The following is a 21904-nucleotide window of genomic DNA, read 5'->3' as shown; positions in this document are numbered from 1 at the left end:
AACAGGACAATAAGAAATGTCCTCAAGTTGCACCAGGGTAGATTTAGGCTTGATATTAGGAAAACGTTATTCACTGAAAGGATTGTGAAGGACTGGAACAGGCAGCCCAGAGAAGTGGTTGAGTCACCATCCCTAGGAAGGTATTTAAAAGAAGTGTAGTGTGGAGCTCAGGGACATGGTTTAGTGCTAGGTTAATGGTTGGACTTGATGATCTTAGAGGTCTTTTCCAACCTAAATCATTCTATGATTCTATAAGTCATTGCCAGATCAGGGCCTTAATTTGGAACTTTTCAGAAAATAGCATTTCGGGGCTGGTGAAAAGGAACTACGCTGATGGATCTGGACACCACAATCATTTTTTATAGATCAGATGACATCATTGATATACTCTCTGGACTGTGTACCTTCTCTAATAATCATAGAATTATTCAGATTAGAAAAGACCCTTAAGATCACCAAGTCCAACTATCCACCTAACTACCAAGTCTACTGCTAAGCAAAAGGACAATTTCCATGTCCATCCAGACGTGGACTGATCTGCATGCTATTGCCACTGATCTGGTGGGATACTCTGGGTTAAGACCATGTTAGGAACTTGACCAAACGTACCACTTCACTTCCCTTGAAGTGAATTGTTTGAACTCTAACAATAGCTATGAGGTCTTGGAAATTTTGCCAGTGTTTCATCGGAAAGGGCCTGAGTCTCCACATCCTTCAACCAGTACTCCAAGTCATCCAATCCCAAGAAATGAACAACATTTTGAATTCCTAAGAAAAAAAAAAAGCCAGTAACGATAAATTCTATTTCAGCTGAAGAATTGTGTAATTTCCCCAAAATCTTGGAAGCAGGGACTTATCTACACAATACCCTGGTGTGTCAATAATTTGAAAGACCCCTGCCAGCTAAGGCAAGGCTGAAAATTTCAGAGGAAGTTAGTCACTTGGACTGACTAATTGACTTTTGATGTGTACAATCTAAGTTCCAGTATGTTTTACCTTTTACGTACCTAGTGACCACAGCTTAGTCTGAGGTCACAAGGAGCAGAAGATGGCCATCGGTTTCAAAAATTCAGGCATGGGCATCTCAAACTGGCTTCATGGAAACAGATGTTTCTAAAATCCCACTTGAAAATCTGGAACTCTTCATACAGGAAAATTGAATGGTCAGCACGTAGGACTTGAAGCTATTCCCACTGAATCCAACCAGAATTTCACAGTGATATAAATTTCTTTTTCAAGGCTGAATGCTCATCCGGGTTGGGCCAGCAGCAGTTTGCACTATCTGGGGATCTACTACTTGACCATTAGCCATTGCCTCTTTCCACTCTGACACAAATTTTTCCTGGGAGCACAAGGGGATTAACTACCTTGGGGTTTCTATGGACCGGAGCTGACTGAAATTCCTCATAGCACTGAGTTGTATGGGAATTCAGCAAACCTCTCTTCTCAGGCAGCAGATCTCTCATCTCAAGAAATCTTTTGATTAATCTGTCAAGCTCTGGGACGTGCAGCAAAAGAGAAAAACAGAGCTTGAAGGAACATTTAAAAAAATATTTTTTGTAATTCCCAGCACAGCCAGAATGATGACACACACTCCGAGTCTAGCAAACTTGCCTGGCAGGCAGTTTGGGCTTTATACGTAAATATAAACATATATTTACATATTTCCTAACATCTGTTTTGAATTTGTTTTCCCTTTGGTTCTATTTAAAGTATGTCTTGTCCTATTATCTCTGAGGCTGAAATTTGGAGGGGTCTGCTAATAAACTATCACTGCAAAGCAACAAGACACACTCTCCATCCTCCCCAGCTCTCAAGCCAGTTCCTTTACAGCTGTTCCTCACTTGTATTTCAAGGTGCAACAGCATCTCCCAGCCTATAAAAGCAGCACAATTTCCTAAGTAGATTCCTGCTGGGTAGGGTATAATATCACCACCACTTCCAAGAGTTCACATTCAGTTGGTCTAACCCATTTGTCCCGGCAGCCCAGCGCCTAAATTACTCCTCCACATGGTGTCTTTTTCAGAGAGCACCCTGCTATTAGCTCAAGGTCCTGTTCATAGTTTCTCTCCTCTAGCGTTACATCCAAGAAGAAAAATTACCTGCTGCAAGGCACCAGAGCTGGAGCCACTGCTGCAGAACAAGGTCGTGCCTCGGGCCAGTCAGCCACCAGCCTGCAAAACAGAGCCACTGCCAGGACCAGGGTAAGTGCAGCAAAAGCACCTCGCAAGTAAAATTCAACCCACTGTACTGACAGGGTGCCGCGCAGTCTGTGGAGGGAAACTAAACAAAACAGCAAACAAGTTCTGAACAAAGTGTGAGACTGATAGACATTATTTGTCTTAAACAAATCAGATGAGGTGAATGGGGAAAGGGCAAAAAGAATAATCGAGGCTGGCTGACATCAACGTTTCCACATGGTCTCTGACAGCTTCAAGGCTGGGTGTGCTTTGTGAGAGATGGTGTTCACTGTAAAAGACCCTGAGTACGAGCCAGTAGTGGAGTTGCTTTGAGGAATGAACAAGTAGTGCGATGTCCTGACCTGCCAGTGTGCCTATGGCCAACAACCACAGCTGATTTTCTTATTTTGTTGGCAGTCACCTAACTAATGCTTTGGTGGCCCTGGGCCTGGTGCACTTCTCAGTGTGAACTGTAAGCTCAGCACATAGGTAGGGCGTGAGGAGACTTCTGGACATACATAAAATTGCCTTGTAAAATGCTTTTCCAAGGAATGATTAAGCATCGGTGCCAATACATATGATGTCCTTAAAAGAGCAGGGTTCTGTATCGCCAGATGATGTGCAAATCAAAGGTTTTTCTGCACTGATGAAATGCCAGGAAACATGGGGTGCGGGAGAAGGGCTGTAGAGAGATAGCCAGAAACAAGATGCTCAGATCATCTATCCAAAAAAGTTGCTTCTCCAGCCAAATTACTAAGTCTTTTATGAGAAAGATGTCTTGGTTTGGCAAGGAAGAGGAGGCAGCTCCACCAGACAATAATAATAATAATTAAAAAAAAACCCTAGTCGAATACTAAATACCATTATTCCAAGGGAAACACGACTTGTTCTCTGTTCGGTTAAAACTTTCAGTTGAAACTCTGAAACCAGCGACCCTGGAACAGGAACCGGAGCCTGGGCTGATGCTAGCAAATGCTTAAGTTTCTATTGGCTCGGTAAATGCATTTCTGCAGAATCATCTTCAGAAGCATCTCTTTTTAATGAGATGTGAATCACCAAGATAAACTCCTGACTAAACTGATAAGCTTCTCATATACACCACATTTACATGAGTATTGGTCTTCTCCCTTCATTGGACTGGTTATGACTTACCCTGTAGCTATAACCCAGGCTCTGGTGTTGCGAAGTATATAATTACATATACTAGCAAATTTATCTGCAAATACGATAACTGAAGTCTGCGATAACTGAAAGTGCCAACCCTTTGCCTCAGTGTCATGCCTTATTTTCACAGTCCCTGAAGCCTCTAAACAGAGACCAGAGCTGTGAGAAAAGTCACAACTACAAACCAAACGCAAGCTTCTCTGCCTAGAAAAGGTGCTCTGCCACTTCTCTTTGAATATTGCTTCTCTTGCTACTGCTACAGGTTGATTGTGGGCACCGCCTCAAAGACTGTGACAACACTGAAGGGGAGATGCCCCCTCCACTGCACCAGTGATTTAGGGGCTGGTGAGCTCTGAGGAGCAGTGTCAGGCTGTCCCATGAATGTCTGGGCTGACCTCCGGGTGCCCTGCTGCTGTATCATGCTATCACATGAGATGGCCCCAGGACTTCAGTAAATGCACCACAGGCGTGAGAGGGACCCCTGCACTGCCGCGCTATGTACATACATATGCTTTGCAGAATCGGAAACCAAGATTTCAAACTTTTAAGAAGGGTTATGAAGTTACTATCTATGGCTGCTATGAAAAAAAATGACACACTACTGCTTTGTCACTCAACTATGCAGCTGCCAAGGCTCCTGTCTTGCTTCCTTGCTCCAGTCTTGCCCAATCCATAAAACTTCAACAATTTCTGAGAAACAGTGGAATCCCCACAGCACAGACCAGGTCTAGCTACAGACTATGTAAGTTCAACGAAGGTGTATCACCGTACACTTATTTCCTTTAATAAATAGGACCACTAGATGCCCACCTCCCCACCACACCCCAGAAGTGTGTGTTCTCGGAACCATACAAACATGTACATAATTTCTTCTCAGTACTTGCCACATGCGCACACCATAACCAGCCATCCAGATTTTTTTTTTTAAAAGTCATTATTTTTAAAAGAAAACAAATGGTTTGCCCTCAACTTCATTTTTTTTCCTAGTATGTGCTAAAATAAGAAGTTTCATAATTGCTATTGCAGAAGAGACTTACATTACATTTTCCACCATCCAGCACCCACACAGTTAGACCTTATTCATCTCAGGTACAAGAACACACTTGCTGACTTTGAATATGTACCTTTCACTTTCTGACTCAATTAGCATATGGCAGCTAATCATTCTCTTTGTAAGGTATTAACAGCTTATTTGCCTTTCTGCATCATTGGGTTTTTCTGTTAATTCCCACTGGTTGTTAAGTGGTGTTGATAAATAAATCTAGCACCTACAGCCACAACTTTTTGCTTTAAAAAGCTTGAGAGAAAATGAATTAGAAAAATGAAAGTCTCTTTTGCATGAGATCCAAACTTCGGTTCCTAATCCAAACCTCCCATAATTTAAAAAGCAGAGGAATACACACCACAGGTATCTTGGCTGGCTGCATCAAGGGTGCAGTTTAATGGTGTCTTGCTCAGAGCCAACTCCAAGACAGTGCCAACCATTTCCTTTATTTTAACAAGACACCAGCACACACAGCATACCTAACACCCAGTTTCCTTTATGAAAATGACCTGCTTTCCAAGAAAAACAATCCCAAGACTTTTGGTTATCAAGGGGACTCCAAAAAATGAAAACTAACTCCTTTTTGCTTCTTTTTGCCAGCTGACTACTCTGACTGCTCAAAGCCATCTTACTGAAACCATTCCATATTTGACAACAGGAGATGGCCACCAGTCTTTTGCTGAAACAACCTTTAAATTACACCACAGGGACATTAAAATTGGAAATAAACTGTCCTCCCCACCAGAGAGGGGAAAGGACTGTGGCCATGTGTCTCTGGGCTACAAATAAGTTGTGCCGTGTCTCAAAAGCCGGCCTGCTCTGTCTCACCTGCAGCACACCCGGCCCACAAACCTTCTTATCTTCCAGCAGAGAAAGCCCAGTCAGCTGTTATTCTCCACCAAACATTTACAGAGCTGAAAGCCTTGGGCATTTTGTGGTGCCAAATTGTTCATAGTAGGGGAGTCTCTGTGGCCACCCACATTACACTGAAATGCACAAACCAGCCAAGAAGCTCTGCATAAACAACTTGGTACAATGAGCTGTGATGCTGCTGTATTTCTGCATGACAAGTTCATTACCATTTGGCCTTGGCTGATGCTGACGTACAGTGAAAAAGAAAGAGAGAGACTTCACAGTTACATTAATTCCATTTTATTTAATAAAAAACAGTATCAGATTAAAAATACAAACACTTTGGGTGATTATCCAGCGTTTTCCCCTGTGTGCCTCATAGAGCTCAAACCAACCAAGGACTGGGAGAAAAAACAAAAACAAAAACAAAACAAAACACCAAACAATTTTGGCCGGAGCTGTAAAATAATGTTGCACCAATTAAATTACACCAAATATATTATTATACCTTTGAAATGGCTTTCAGACCAATAAATAAAAAAAAGACAAATTCAAATAAAAAAGTCAACTTTGTATTACAAAAAAAATTAAATAATAATCACAACACTAATAATAACAATGTGCAGTCAAGTTTTTTTTTCTTCTCCTCTAGGAATGATAACATGCCAGTAAACATGTAACATGCCAGTAACATGCCAGTAAATCCCTACGAAACATTTCCAGTTTGGCAGCAAGCAGTCACTCACTCATTCACATTTGTACACAAGGAAGCAGGCCTGGGCAAAAGCCTAGGTAGATACGAGCCTTCAGGGTGCTCCTCAATTCCCTGCCACAGCTGGTTGAGTTCCCTTCCCTTCATTGTAAAACCTCTATAAATCCACTCAAGATTTAGCACCAGATCTGCAGGGAAGGTGTCAATCAGTGTAACCCCACCGAACGGATGCTCCATCACGTCAACAGGACGGTGCTGAGTTACACCAGCTGAGGATCTGGCTCTCCTGCCCCAGGGCACAAGTTAAAAGCTGTGGCTGTAAAGTTTCTGAAAGGCCATGGAGACTACGTTGGGTTGTTTTCAAACACATCACAGTAAACCTGTTAATTAAATAAACCGCAAAATTGGGTGTTGGATTTGGATGGGCTGAAAGAGCAAATGCAGGACCTGTGAGAAGGCAGGACATCTGAGCATCACACCAAAAGTGTCATACAGGTCTATAGAGAAATGCCCTGAAATTGCCCTTCCTGAGCAAATGAGCAGTGAGCCAAATTTCACTTGACTGCCTGAGAGCACATCTCTCATACATTTTGTGGATATTGATGCCATTGACTCCAGGGCCAAATTTGGTCCAGTGTTTCACGAGAAGAAAAGGTTCTCCATAGAGACAGATTAACCGACTTAGGAAATTTGAGCTCATTCATCTTTATGCTAGGCAGCCTTGTTGGCTTTTAGGAGGAACTGGCAGACTGAAGTACCATGACGCACCAAATAAACAATTTACAAGTGAAATTGCTCCCTGCCCCAGATGCCAACTGTTTGTGGGGTTACCCCTGAATTCCCAGAGGAACACTTTCCATTTCTGCATTACTTCTAGGATTTTGGACACAGTGGGCCAAAGTCTGTTTTCAATTCCAGTTCCAGGGGAGGAGTGAGAACAGAGTTTGTGCCATGCTTCTCTCTTCTGGATATGTCTGCACACATGAATTTTGCAGCTGTGGCTCATTTGACATCATAGGCTGAAACCTACCATTTATTCACACCAGTGCACCTCTAAGATAGCCACGGGCTATGTGCTCACATAAATGAGACTGAAATGGGCCTTAAGATTCCAGTTTGCCCAGGCCTGTCAAACACACAGTGCCTTTCTGACAGAGGCTTACATTCAGGTAATCCAGTAGACCCATGTGATACCTTTATGGGAGTTGAAGCCTTTAGTCTGGATATTTAGGTATGTCTGAGAACGCACACCCATATCCTTCCTGTTTTTTCAAGCTGGTATCATTGCACATACAGTACCAGCTACGCTATCTACATAGAGGCCTGCATTTTTATGCTAACTGTTATCAAATCTACTATTATCATTTCATCTCTCAATTCTTTTTGCTCCATTACTACCTACTTAGAAATATTTTCATTTGGAGAAAGGCATATTCCCACCAACTTTCTGACCTCTATCCATTTCCTACATGCTACAACCTTTTCTTTACTTAACATTCTGGTCACAAACTACCTGTCACCCTCAGATACTACAAGCTAATAGCAAGGTGGCACCCTTTGCTGACAGTGACTGAACTCTAGGTTGGAGGGTCTGTTAACCCTTGGGACCCTTTGTTAGATCCATCTACCTATTGGCATCCATCTGGCTGGCCATTTTGAAGAAGTCAAATTGAACACATGGGTTGAAATGTTTTGAAGAGTCACGTAGCTGCTTACAACATCCATTCCTTCCAGCTCCTGTTCTCATTTCTCTGACTCTGTTTTTGCTGGTAGTTGGAAAAAAAATTAGGGACTCCTGCTCACTGAAGAGCAATGGCTGTGGGAAGGGCCAGATCTGAATGCCTGCTCCATGCAAGGTTATTCTGGGCTAACATTCTCAAATTATTTGTCCCAGAAAGGGTTCAGACACCTCTCAGATCACCCTGGCAGAAGAAACCATGGTGACCATCCAGCCTGATCTCCTGCATAATGCAAACTGAAGATCCGCAACAAGTAATGCCTGTATCCAGATGAATAATTTCAGGGAAAAATAAAGCTTCCCTTTCTAAAAGACATCCAAAATTGACTTGAAGAATTCAGTTCATCTCTTGATATAGCTAATCTAATATTAATTAGAAACCTCTCAAAATGTGTGTGCCTCTCTTCCAGTTTTAATTCTGTCTAACTTTCACTTCAAGCCATTAAATCTCGATGCTTTTGTCTGCTAGATCCTGATACACTTTCATCACATATGCAAAGACCAAAGTACTTTCTGTGGTCAGCTAGGTAATATTTTGAGGACACAGAATTAGAGAAGTGTGAGATGACTTTGGGGCTACTTTAGACTTTGCTAGGAGTTCAGCTAAGTAGGTACAGTCAAGTCTTTTGAAGGAAAACCTACCATCATCAGCAAATCAGTAACCTGGCTTACTTCACCATAAAGGTACACAGAACAACTCCCTTCCCTCCCTTTCCATCTTCCGTCTGCTAGTTGAGCTTGTTGCAGATCTCTAGGGCTTTCTTGTAGACCTGAGTCACATCATCCATGTCTGTGAGAAGGGAAAAACTGCTGTCCCCCAGACGGTTACGATACCGTTTTAGATACTGTGGCCGTGGGCGGTTCTGAAGTCCTTCGAAGTCTTGGATCTGGAGGAAATTTTCAGCAGAGACACAGCTCCGTATCCTCTGTCTGTTTGGCCTGTTCTCTTGCAAATCCAGCAAATCAAAGGAGTCACTGGACAAAATACTGTCATCACTAATCACGCTGGAAGGGCGACTGTAACTTCGAGGTAATGCATCCCCAGGCAGGACCACTTCTTCCATGGCCTCCAATGTCGGTGTATCAGGGCTAATTAAAGCAGATTCAGTGCTGCTGGTAGAATACTTGCTGTTATGTTTCAAGATACCCTTACGCCTGCAGGAATGACTGTAAGACCCATTTCTGGATGGCTCTGTGACCCCTGGAGAAGTGTCACCGTTTACTGTTTCATCATTATTGTCCAAGAGTTCAGAAGATTCACTTCGTTCTGGAGAGGAGTAATAGCCAGATTCTCTCTGCTGAGTCTTCTTTAGGATTCCTTTTTTTGGCATTAGTGAAGACTGCTTAGTGCCATATTTGGCTACTACCTCTCCCTCCACAACACTTTTAATGGCTACGCCAGTCCTACACAACTCTTGCTCCAACTTAAAAGCAGAGGGTAACACTGGGCTGACCACACCTTCAATGAACCCTGCACTGTGAGATCGATGTTCACTGTTGCTCCTTTTCTTCAGGATGCCTTTGGGTCTCTTGGAGGTGGGTTTGGATGCATTTTCAGCTCCCCCTTCCTGGATGGACTGTGCAATGTCATTTTCCTTTTTTGATTTTTTCAGAGACCTTTGTCTCTCTAGTGTGACTTCAGGACCTTTGGGCTTAGAAAGGCACTTCACTTTGGTTTCAGTCTCTGGCTGGAGGCCAGTAGAACGGTGATGCCAATCAATGAACCTTGCCAGCAATGGGGACTCCGAGTCCCTCATGGCATCACAGTCACAAACACTACTCTTGTAGCCCCAGTTAACCCACCAGTGGTTGGCAATGTCTTCAATGGTTGCTCGGCGTTCAGGGTTCACCATCAGCATCCATCTGATAAGACCACGAGCATCTATGGACAAAGAATAAAATAATAAAGTTTAAAATATTGGCACTCTTGGTTTCCTCAGTTTAAAACTGAAGCCTGAAGCTAATCAAAAGTGCAAAAATAATGGTTCTTACAACTGGAGATGTGAAAGGGGGCAAGGCGTTGGCCATCAGTCAATGCTGGAAAATGAATTCGAGGACTACTTTCTATCAACAGAGTATGATACACCCAGGCTGAATTGGTACATTTGTTTACCAAATAAATTAATATTTGTCTTGTATTGGTCAATGAATAGTTCCATATTACTGAAAGAAATCACCAATCTGTCATAGAATCACAGAATCTTTACGGTTGGAAAAGACCTCCAAGATCATCTGGTCCAACCACCCCCCTACCACCAATGTCACCCACTAAACCGCATCCCTAAGCACCACGTCCAACCATTCCTTGAATGCCCCCAGGGATGGTGACCACCACCTCCCTGGGCAACCTGTTCCAATGTTGTCAACTGTAATAATTACAAAACTTGGAGGAAAACAGAGGGGAATTGGGATATTTTAAATGCTCTATATATGACTGCTTTTAGATTTACTTTTTTTCATAAAAAGTGTAGTGTTCTGTATATTTTAAAGGATTTTTTTTATAAAGAGAGTGACAAGGCAGCAGAAAAATGAATGGATGGCAAAGAAATGATGAGAGATAAATATTTAGTTAAATAATATATATACACATTTTTAAGGCTGGAAAGAGCTATTATGTCAATGACCCAGACTTAGTTGATGCTTTTCTGTCAAGTGACAGCTTAACGTGTTATCCTCTAAGAAGAAATAAATGCAAACACAGTGGCATTTAATTCAGATTTTGGCCTAGCTTCTCAGATAAGAGGCTGCTTTGCCCTGACCATTCACCTTCTCTCTGCTTATGATATACTACAGTGTAGTCAGAGGGCTGGTCTTTACCAGTATGTTGTATCGGTTTACAGCTTGTCTGAACAATTCCACTTGCAATAGCTAACAGACCTTCCACTGCCATAGATCTAGTTAAAAGAGCTTGCTGAAGCTTCCCCAAGGCAATAAAATCTATCTGCTATATAACTTTCATTTCAAAAGGGCTTTTGGTAAATGCTGTACCCAGATGGGAATTGAGAGCAGATGAAGTCAGTAGGGGAATGAGAGATTTTTCTTCTGTGTCGTTCTAACGTGACACCAAAATATTCTGGAAGGCACAGGGCAAATCCTCCATTCTGAACTCCTGTCAGCTCAATACATTGCCCTCACTCCTTTTTTATACCTGAGGTCTGTGTTGGCTCACGATATTCTCCACTGCTGATCTGCCTGATGAGATTTTTGTGATCAAAGCCATCAAAGGGCATCGTTCCATAAACCAGAGTGTAAAGCAATACACCAAGGGCCCAGCTGTCAACCTGAAATACAGAGACAATGAGTGTGAAGCCCAGGAAAACTGATCCCCGCCATTCTCCCTGCCATGTCCAGATGCACCTACCGATGGGCAAACCAGTATCTAACATCCGAAAAACCACAGGTAAAGCAAACAAAGGCAGCTCGAGAACTTTCAATATGGGAGACACCGACTCACACATACATGTGCAATAACTCTAGTATTAAGACTAACCCACAAGACCAGTACCATCAAGGACTTCCCCGTACCACCACAGAAAAACTGACCCTTCTTACCTCTGGGCCTCTGTAAGGTCGTCCATTAACTATTTCAGGGGAAGCATACAGTGGGCTTCCACAAAAGGTCTGCAGAAACTTGTCTTTGTGATAGAGGTTGGAGAGTCCAAAGTCAGCAATCTGCAAAGACAATTGCACAAGGCTTCTGTAACATTAACAATATCTCAATGTAACAGAAAATCCTTTATTGGGAAGGACTAAGCTATACTTGACCCTGCTGTAGGGCAGGGCTCTCAACATGGATAACTTCTCAAGTTCACTTGCCAGCCCACTATTCTATGATTTCATGGCTTTTTTAGAAGGCCTCCTAGAGAAGGAGAAGGGTCCCCAAGTTAAATCCTCCAGACTGGGAACACGGATGTTTTGATTCCATTTGCAGACAGGTCACTGCCAAGCACAACCACCAATTAGTGATTTTTTGCTAGATGAACTGCATGTGCTTACAAAGACAATTTCATACTGGGAGGCACTGGACTATTGTCCACTGATTACTCTTCATATTGTATAATCATTAATACCAAGGGAATGCAAACAGAATGTACTACTGTTCTTATATTGCACATGCAAGCCCAAAGCCAAGACCTTTAAAAACAAGAGGAGTGAGGCAGGCGTGTCATAGGAAACTAAGTGTAAGATTACAAAAACAAGTGATTTTTGAAATCATGTGGAACATAGCTCTGCTTGAAAAGAGGGGAAAGTGAGGCAGACAATAACTGTTACACATTCAGGGACTCCAAGCTGAGGAATCTGAGTCGTTAAGCAAACGAGATGTCTATCATGAGATAATAAACACAAGTCTGGTTCCTAACTGGAAACAATGGGCCCAAATCTGGCTTTCCCAACACAAACAAAACTCCCCTTGAGACCGTTGGGAATCTTGCCCATGTAGGAATTGCAGGATCAGGTCCAAATAATTTGTTTACTTCAATTCTCTGTTCTTGTTCAAAACAAAGGCTGAGGATAGCAACACTAAATACTCCCACAACCTTTGCATTTCCTTTGTTTCTCTAGCAGAAGGCAACACATCTCATTTTTTATCTTGTTTGAAACCTAAATGTTTTTGTTTCCCAGAGATACTTTTATGACTGCCCACTACTGACATAGCACATACATAAAAGACATAAAGCACAGGCATAAAAAAGGTATTATCAGTTTATAGCTTTAAGAGACAGGAGCTTTCTCTGGGTTTTCCTCACCTTATTCAGGCCTTTTCTACCAGAAAGAAATTAAACCCCAGAAAGAAGCAGTGATTACTTGACATTATAAGAAAAAATTCAAGATAAGACAAAGTGACCAGAAAAGAAAGGGAATTTACCAGCAGCAGCAATCACTCTTGACTTTCTAAAATGTGTATCACCATTGCTGCTAATACCTGTTTAACTGCAATGTTTAGCAAACTCTTGGGAGACATAAAGTCTTTGTCTCTGTTAACTATCAAAACTAGACCAAAAAATGTCATAGTTGAGACTGAAGTAACAAAGTTGGTGAAGTACAGACAGAAGTTCCCAATTTTCTTTCCTTACCATGCAAAAAAAATATTTATGGACAAAGTGAATATATGAATATCCATAAATACCTATCTATCTATATATACACAGATACACTTTTATGTTAAAAATATAAACTTCTATTTTAAAATATCATTTTCACATTTTTTTGAGGTCACAGAGCAAATATGAAATTTCATATTTCTCCCTCTCCTGTTTTGATGTTCAGTGTGTGCAGGTATTCCACTGACAATTTGGATTCACAATATCTTGCTCAAAGAGCAGCCGATTCCTGTTCATTAATATTAATTCATTCCACCACGTCCATTCATGGCTTGAATTTGCTCAGTCCCCCAAACAGCATATCATCAACCCACAGCAGAAAATTCAACCCTTAAATAAACGTGGTTTGTAAAATCATCATTGTATGGCTGGAATGTCATTGAAAACAGCTGGTGTACAATTGCAGTCTGCAAACATATTCTCATGGCTCAGATTGCACTTAATTGCTCTGAATTCCACTTTCTTATCAAGTCACCCTGACTGGCTTGCAGGAAGTTGGTTTTAAGCCCTATGAAGTGTGCCCTGTCAATCATGGGAAGAATGGGATCATTTCAGCACTGAAACTTCGTGCTGGTCATTGAGTTTTATTTTAGTTCAGGATGCAGCTAAGACAAGGACAGACACTGCACAGTGTGATTCCTTAAGAAAACACATTCCCTTAACACCATGGAATGTATAAAATGCACGTAGATGTGCATGAATATATATAGGGATACACATACCATTGTTCACACTAAGAAACTCTCAGACTGGGCATTTATGTTTTCATTTTGACCATTCAGGAAAAGAGTATTTATGTTACAGTCCACTCCCATACTCACAGACTGATGTTTATCAGCTTTTCCCATTAAAACTGTCATGCCCCCCCAAAACAAGATTAATAGAAGCCAACATTACTTCATGTTCTTGGCACTTAAATGGAACTAAGGCAGCAAGTCAAAAAACTTCCTAAATTGGGAGGAGCTGGGAAGTGGGCTTTATTCCCCTCACTTCAGGAGGTGAATGTTTCGTATTTACTGTTACTCTGATCAACCAGATGTAATTTATTGTTTAAGCGTCGACTATAAATTCCATGAGGTTTGCACTTGTGGAAACTGTCGGTTTTGCCCCACTTAAGAATCTGTCTTTTTGTACTGTAGACAGAAAAATAATTAAGTCTCTTAGAGCAATTGAAATACATGTGCACCGGGTGAGACTTCCAGCAAGGTAAATCCCAATTACATATACTTACCCCGCACATACGAAACCCTCATGGGTTCTCGGTGGTTAGTCTGATTGGTGTCCCCTTACCAGCCCAAGTGAAAGTGTAGTTAGTGATATTATGTTACTATTATGCTTGCATTTTTGTCTCCTTCTATCACTTTGGGGCTGATCATGCAGCTTGCGTCAAGCTCTGCTAGACATCTATTTTAGGTGCAATTCCCAGTCCAGGAGCCGCCACAGCCCTGCTGTGAGTGAGGAGGCTCTCTCCGTCGCGCCGGGCAGCGTGACAGAGGCATCCCTGAGGGTAGCTTGTGGCACAGGACAGGGACACAGCATTTGGATAGCAAGAGGCACTAATTCCCTGGCTGCCACACTGTGCAGCAGTTTCTCTCCAGCTCACTGCGTGCAGTTTGGGGGATTTAGGCACTGAGGAAGCACTGCAGTGCTGCACGGGGTGCATGTGGTCCTCATCACGCTGTTTGCAGGAGCTACGGGCTAATGGAGGCAACTACATCCTCACCCCACTGCTAGTTCTTCTAGCAAAGTCATCCCTAGAGTGAACCAAACACTAGGATCTCAGTCCCTCTAAGACTACTGGAGAAAAGAAAGGATTCAAGGCTTTTTTTCAAGACCACAAAGGGCGGGTGCCTAAAGCTGGTGTGAACCTCTTCCACACAGAGCTCTCCAATTCACCAGCTGAAGGCAGCTCCTGCAGTGCTCTGGGGCTGCCTTAGCCCTGCTACCTGTCTAACCCTGCCCACCCCAGCTGCGTTAGGATTATGAAGGAAGATATCCTCTCAAGAGTATGAAATTGCCTCAGTTGGGTGTACATCTGGGGAGAAAGGCAAGATAGCATTTGATGAATTGGCTGGATTAAACCCTTGTACCCCACAGATCTGTGTGCATGTTCAGTCTCGTAAGTGCTTAAAACTTATTTATTTATTTGAGTTTGCTGTATTTAGGGGTTTTAAGTAATAGTTTGAAGAAAATACTACCACATATACCAAGACACTGAAAAACATACCTATCTAACACAGATCAGATCACTTTCTTCCCCTCATCGCCCTCCAGCTCTGGCCCGTAGACCAACAGGACTCTTCAAAACTTGTAATTTTTTGTCAGCTTTCAGACACTGGTGTTTCCTAATTGCTGTACTTCAACACAATTGTTTCCAGAGACTTCTACTCACTACTTTAACTTAAGAAAAAAAGCTAATTATGTTTCCAAACACCGTTTCATGACCTTCATTTCTATACCTAAAATTTACGAATGGTTTCCAAGTTACTGTAGTATCATGTAAAATGGCTTGGGGCCCTTTTAGGTTGGATAATAACTTCTGATGGATTAATTGTCCTCTTTATTTCCTGTCCTGGAATTACTGCTTGAGTTGTGCTACACAGATCTATTTTTACCATATCTTATTAATTTTGTCCTCACGTTACTATGACGTTTGTGTATATACTGTAGCGTCTAGATCATTGGATTCTTCAGAAACATGTTTTCAATTGCACATTGCACCCAGGAACAAAGGGATTCCTTTCATTTTATCATTCTTAAAATCAGACTGCCAATTTTGTAAGTGCCTTGTAATCCACTGAATGAAATGTAAATAGTGAAGGAGTACAGATAAGACTATCACTCCATTTCCAGAAAATGTCTTCCACTGAGTACTTGAAGCCATCAGTCAATACCATCCCCCAAACTGCATATTTCTCTTTTTCCGCCTGAATAAACCATATATAAGAATAAACTATATAAATAATCTCAGAATCAGGACCTGATAGATTTGCTCCCAATAAATAATTTACAGCTCCATATGTGTTTCCTTGCCAACGGTTACTGTTTAGTGAAACAAAGAAAAAGTGGGAAGTAAAATTCTGTGCAAGTAACACAGAAACCACAGTAATGCATTCAAGGCTTCAGGATCAAGGAAATAGCAGCGGTACGTTTAACACCAAGTATTCAAAGCTGGGCTTAGTCGTGAGGTAGGAAAGGTGTAAAAAAAAGAAGGGAGAAAAAGGTAAACTACAAAAAAAAAGAGTTGCCTCTTGAAGTAACCCACATTCAAACACTATTGATAGTGAGATGCATAAAATACAAACTGCTTCCCCAGCTCGTTTTATTTATTAGCTTCACGAGACTTTGCGGATACTGCTAGCAGGGGACAGCTAGAGAGCCTGCAGCCACCCATCCACGCGAGGCAGCCTTGTCCACTGAGCTGTGCTCTGAAGTCCACAGAGAAGTAACCGGGGAAAGGCTGGAAATACACAAAATACCCACATGGCAGCTTAAACATCATTTAGTTCAGGGAAGGGCAGCCTTTGTGAAAAAGGTGAATCCAAAGGGTTGGACCTGAATTTCTTGGCACAGCAGTGCCCGTCTCTATGGCAGCTGAAATACATCTGTGGGTCTGCGGCCCCTGGGTCCCCATCCTCCCCCTCGCCCCCGCAGGAAGATCAGGCTCCCAGAAAGAAGACAGGGGAGGCTGCTGAGCCTTCTGACAAAGCGCAGCTCCCCAGAGGCTCGGGGAAGTGATTGGTTTTGCATATGAAGACTACAGTGCCGAGATCCAGGCCACCGCAGCTAGCAAATTCCCCAAATTCCTCTTTTCTCTCAAGAATTCCCTGATTAGCTGGGAAGATAGCTTGGTGCGTAATGTGGAAAGAAAGGTCATCCTGCCTGCGGAAGCCTGTTCCGTATACAATGTCCTAGAAAGGCGACTTTTTGTTTTCAGCACTGCTGAGACCATCTGGGGCTGCCGCAGGGAGCAGCGCTGCGGGAGCAGAAGCGGAGAGGTTCGCTCTGACATGGGATGTTAACAGCAAAATGTCCAAGCGCTGCATAGGATGGGCCTTCTGTAAAAGCCTATTTTTAGAAACCGCATATTTATGTGTCTTTAATCCACCAGTTGATCCAAGTTAGCTTCTGTCATCAGTGCTACACAGATGGCGGCTACCATATGCTACTTTCCATTTCCATTGCACATCAGCTTAAGATGAAGACAATCTCCCCAGCGTAAGCAGGAGGCAGTGCGTGCAGCCTCAGGACTTTCAGCAGAGAAAAAACGAAAATCCAGACTATTTAGTTGGCTACGCAGACAGCTCCTTGATTGCTTTCCTTTGTTAATTAAGCAAGGATGCCCAAGAGTCAGCAGAAACGCTTTGGCGTCCTTGCCTCTGTCTGTTTGCCTGCAAATCAGTGAACCCAGCTAGCCAGGCAGGAACAAAGCTGAAAGTGGAACAGGTTCAGCCACCTGAAATCTTCACTAATTCCTGCATTATTTATCTTTGTGTTGCAGCTTTTAGCAAAAATGGAAGAAGAAGGGAAAAAAGGTCATTCCCATGCTTTCACTGGGGAGCAATGACATGGAAATGACATCACTGACATCACTATCCAAAGTATACGTTTGTGTCTGGAGTTCCAAGGCCACTTCCTAATGAAGCACATGTGCTTTACTAGGTTTATTTTGAAACTCTATTTGCTTATTTTCCAGCCATGATCAAAAGGACATTCATAGTGTTCTGTAGGAGGCACTTGAACCCTGTAGACCAGGAGTGTTTTTTTTCTCTAGGCCCAGCAGCAGTCAGCAATAATACCATTTGTAAAATAAACTAATTTGCACAAAACGTGCTGCTGTTTCCACCAGTAAATAGATGCTGCTTTGAGAATCGTGGTCTTTGGGTGGAAGGACAGGGCCTCCTCCCCCAAATTTTGCACAGCTTCAGTTAGTGTGTCTGATTCATCACCAGTGGTGCTCTTTCCCCAACCTCCATACCCCTGAGCCTCTTGCCAGATGCTGTTGCTTAGTAGCTGTTGCCATAACACTGGCTCTTCTATTACCTTGGATAAAAATGTTACAAAACATGCAAATCCATTCTGAGAAGATGAGAGAAAGAATCCTACCTTAATATTAAAATTGTCATCAAGAAGGATGTTTTCCAGTTTTAGGTCCCTGTGGACAACACCATTCTGAAATAAGGAAGGAAGAAACAGAATATAAGAAAATATTAGGCAAATCAAAGGTGAGCTGACAGGGTGGTCTTTGCATCTGCATTTCAGGGCTGATTTCACTGTCATAACACTCACGGCCCAGTGACTAGTGACAGGCGATGTATTAGTCACTTGGTGTGTGGTTAAGGGAAGAATGACTGGAATCTGTCCTCCCACAAAGCCCGTAAAACAGCGGGGGGGGGGGGGGGGGGGGGGTTGTCTTTTTAGAACTTAATTCCAGGCCGGATCCTGCCCCCACTGCATGAAAGCAATATATTCTTCCCAGGCACCAGAAAACAATATCTGTCAATGACGTTAGTCCTTACAAAAGCCCTCCTTCCTCCAATGTGCAGCCGTGTGGATCAGGGGAGTTAAAATCCTAAAAGACTGTAAATGTTAGGGATGAAAACGAACAAGCTGGGTTTAGGTCAGAAACTTCTTTAAAGAAATTTGGGAAAAATTAACTGCACCAAAAAGGCCACTGCAGCTTTTCAGTGCTTCACAGTGAGGACTTTGAAAATCTGCCTTGTTTATCAGAATTCAAATAGAGATTAAAATGTTCAAGAATTCAAATAAAAGACTGTGTTAGCTGCTCGTTGGCTTTAGCCTCATGCAAGTTTTGGCTGTATGCAGCAGGGATAAAAGGTCCATGACAGCCATTCAGTTACTTTGGGTTTAATTGCTTACATTGTCATTCTACTGGGTACCATGATGGATAAAGTCATTAGCAAAGGGTATCTTTCTAGTGCTCCTCCTACATTTGGAAAAGCTATTTCCAACTATCCAGAGTGAGTACATGCTAAAGCTGAACACTCATGGCTTTCTCCAGCCTAGTTTGCTTTCATGTATTTTATATCCTTTATAAAGTTCTTCACTTGCATATTGAAATTGTGAATCATCATTAATTTCCATATATTAATATTAATGTACTAGAATTTCTATGTAATGCCTTTTCTAGCTAATGTAGTTAATTGTTTTTTTATGTCACGAGAACTAATTCCACAGGAAAAATGGGATGTAGGGCTAATGTAAGAGTGTGGCTGGTAGTATGCCATAACACTGGAAAACACCCTTAGTCTTTAAAAACAGGCAGAGAGCTACTGTAGGACTTTCACTCTTCTGGCACACTGATATAATCACATGCTGTCATACTTAATAATGAATGCTGTTGCCACAGACATGCTTTGAAATATAATCACTACTCAGCCTTCAAATAGCATTTTTTAATATCAAATCCTTTGCTCACCTTGTGGCAGTAATGTACAGCAGAGACTATTTGTCGGAAGAAATGTCTTGTCTCTCTTTCGCTCAGTCGCCGCCTCTCACTGATGTAATCATACAACTCTCCTTTACTTGCATACTCCATGATGATCACAATCTTATCTTTATTTTCAAACACTGCACAGGATAAAAGAAAAAACAAAAACACAGTTGATCCAATACATTTTAAAAACACTTTAAAGGGTGAAGAAGACTTAGGATGACTGAACGCATCCTGTGTCATCACTGCAGCCTGGAGACAGACAGTCCCAAAACCTAGTTCTAAAGCTACATTTTTCCCCAGAAAGGTGACAACATTTCAGATCAAGAGAAGGAAGTCAAGGCTTCGAGGAGCTGCTGCCTTTCACACAGCTAGATGAAAGAAGGTCTTTGCCACTACAACATGGGGCCACAGTGGCAAAGCCAACTTTATCCTGGTGAGGTGAGGCGGACACTTGTGCCAATGACACCTGAATTTCAACCCTGGCTCCAACAGGTAGGGTTCAGGCCTCTTACCGGTAGTCCTCTTGCGGCCAGGTGACAGAAGGAATCAGGAGCTATCTCATCATTTGGAAAGGGTTAATAAAAGGGATAATAGACTCTGTTTTCAATGACTGCCTGATACAGAATAGCAATTTGGCTTATAATGACTATTGGTCCACCTGCCACCAAAACCCAACGCACTGATGCAGGCATCCTCTCCTAGCCCAGCTCTGTGCAGCAGCACCAGGGGCACAGACACCTGAGATAGCAGTGTCTAGGATGTCTCTGGAGCCATACAGCTCTTGTCAGCATGGCTCTGCAATCCATCTCATGCACACAACTCATCCTCGAGCTCACTTATGTCCAGCCCCTGCCGCAGGTCCCATTGCATGCTGTAGATATGTCCTTTGCCACTTGCGCAGAGCCGGCAGTGATGCGCAACTCCCACGTAAGCGGTGCAAGGAACGTTGATCTCATACACGTCACAGCATGGCTGTTCTTTGGGGCTCAGTGTACTTCATGCCATGTACTGTCAAGGACTTCACTGAAGTTGCAGATAACTACACACTTAATCTAGTACAGCTGGCCATGAGAAGTCTCAAATTGCCACAATGCCCTGGCTGCTAAACAGCTTTTCCCTTCTGACACCAAAAATCCTCCGCAAGCCACTGCAAACATCCTGCACCTGCCATAAATAACCACCGCTCATGTTAAAACGTGGTGACTTTCCTTCTGTTTTATTCTGTGGTAGCAGCATGCTGAAGCCATGTCACACTGGCAGCAAAACATCTTCAAATTAATGAGGTTATAGAGGTTATTACAAACGGATGCTAGTTCTGACCAGCCCTACTGGAACAATGCCTTCCTATATCTTTTTAGCAAAGCCCTGCCAGTAGTCCTTAGGGTTTAAAAACAAAACAAAACAAAACAAAAAACACTTCAGATTTTGCAGTGAATTGCAAAGCTGCCTTTCTCAATGCGTAGACATTTGCTGCTCTTCGGTTTTGTCTCATGTCCTCTCACACCTTGTCACTCAACTCCGCAAGCCAAAGCCTCTGCAGCTCCCTCTAACACCCCTGAACCCCAGCCAAACAGCTCTGATAAAAGGGAGAGTGAACAGCCAGATAAAATTGGCCGCTCACTTGTCTGCTGGCCTCGCTGTACCCCGAAGCAGAGGCTCCTGCCAGTGATTACATCCTATGTGCATCCTCATTAACAATAAACTTCAGAAACTGGAAGAGCTGTCTCTGGATGGATTATGCTTACAGTATCCTCTCCAAGAATGACAGACTGATATTGTCTGGGAAAAACTGAACATACCCTGTGTCATAAACGGAAGTGCTGTGGTGTGTTACCACTGATGCACAGACTCACTGCTCTAAGCTTGGAAATGGTCTTTAAAAACAGAGCTGTGTAGGAGAGCGAAAAGTAGTTTCAGTAAGCTGAGAGAAATCACTGAAAACGCTTTTATTCAAGAAATTTGATTAAAAGGAAAAAAAAAAACATGATCAAACAGCTGGTTCAATGAGTTAGGAGTTATTATATGATGCATGCATAAGGTGAACTAGCCACATGGCACCATGGATCTCAGCGGACTCTTACGGGACTACACACTCCAACAATACCAACTGAGGAGCACCATGAGCTCCAAGGGCTGTTTGCCTCATCAGAGGGGCACAGCCAGAGGAGAAAGGGCTCTCGGCTCTTCCCACCTCACTCCCCTGGCTGCTAGTGCCCTACAAAGTGTTCAAGGTTGCTGATGAAATGACAGCAATAACAGTCCTTCTATGATGTGACATTTTTCCAGCCTATGTTTTTATTAAAGTTTTGCCTTCATCACTCAGTCATGAGGGCTTTCTCAACCCCCCCCCCGCCTTGCTATTCTGAAGTATGAAATTCTAAAATTCAATTTCTCTGGACTAAAATTTGCCATATTAATAGACGTCCTGATTCAGACATATTTTCCCACCTTTATACAGAAATAACACGGTGAGCACTTGGTTGAAGGCATGTGCATTTAAAGGTACTTTCTGATTCAAATTTTCTCTTATGCCCTCTAGGAAACTGAGATAATACCTTAAAATTGAATCTAGTAAATCACAAATCACTGAATTTTTTGAATTTTTGACATAAACATGCACATGAATGAATGAGAGCAGAAGCACCCCAGTAATT

General features: G+C 42.5%; 1 protein-coding gene across 1 annotated transcript in view; it reads right to left on the bottom strand.

The window, feature by feature from the left end:
* Window positions 1-5528: 5528 nt before the first annotated feature.
* The window catches only part of NUAK1 (NUAK family kinase 1), a 50153-nt gene continuing 33777 nt past the window's right edge, over window positions 5529-21904 (bottom strand). The window contains exons 3-7 of the mRNA XM_040559998.1: window positions 19233-19384; window positions 17900-17965; window positions 11244-11363; window positions 10840-10972; window positions 5529-9573 (exon numbers count right to left, since the gene is read on the bottom strand). Of these exons, the coding sequence (XP_040415932.1) occupies window positions 8420-9573; window positions 10840-10972; window positions 11244-11363; window positions 17900-17965; window positions 19233-19384 (1625 nt within the window). The 3' untranslated portion in view covers window positions 5529-8419. The remainder of the gene's footprint in view (window positions 9574-10839; window positions 10973-11243; window positions 11364-17899; window positions 17966-19232; window positions 19385-21904) is intronic.

This window comes from Cygnus olor, chromosome 1, assembly GCF_009769625.2.
Source record: "Cygnus olor isolate bCygOlo1 chromosome 1, bCygOlo1.pri.v2, whole genome shotgun sequence".
Taxonomy (NCBI): domain Eukaryota; kingdom Metazoa; phylum Chordata; class Aves; order Anseriformes; family Anatidae; genus Cygnus; species Cygnus olor.
Note: the sequence above shows the minus strand (reverse complement) of the source record. Positions and strands in the feature narration are given on the sequence as shown.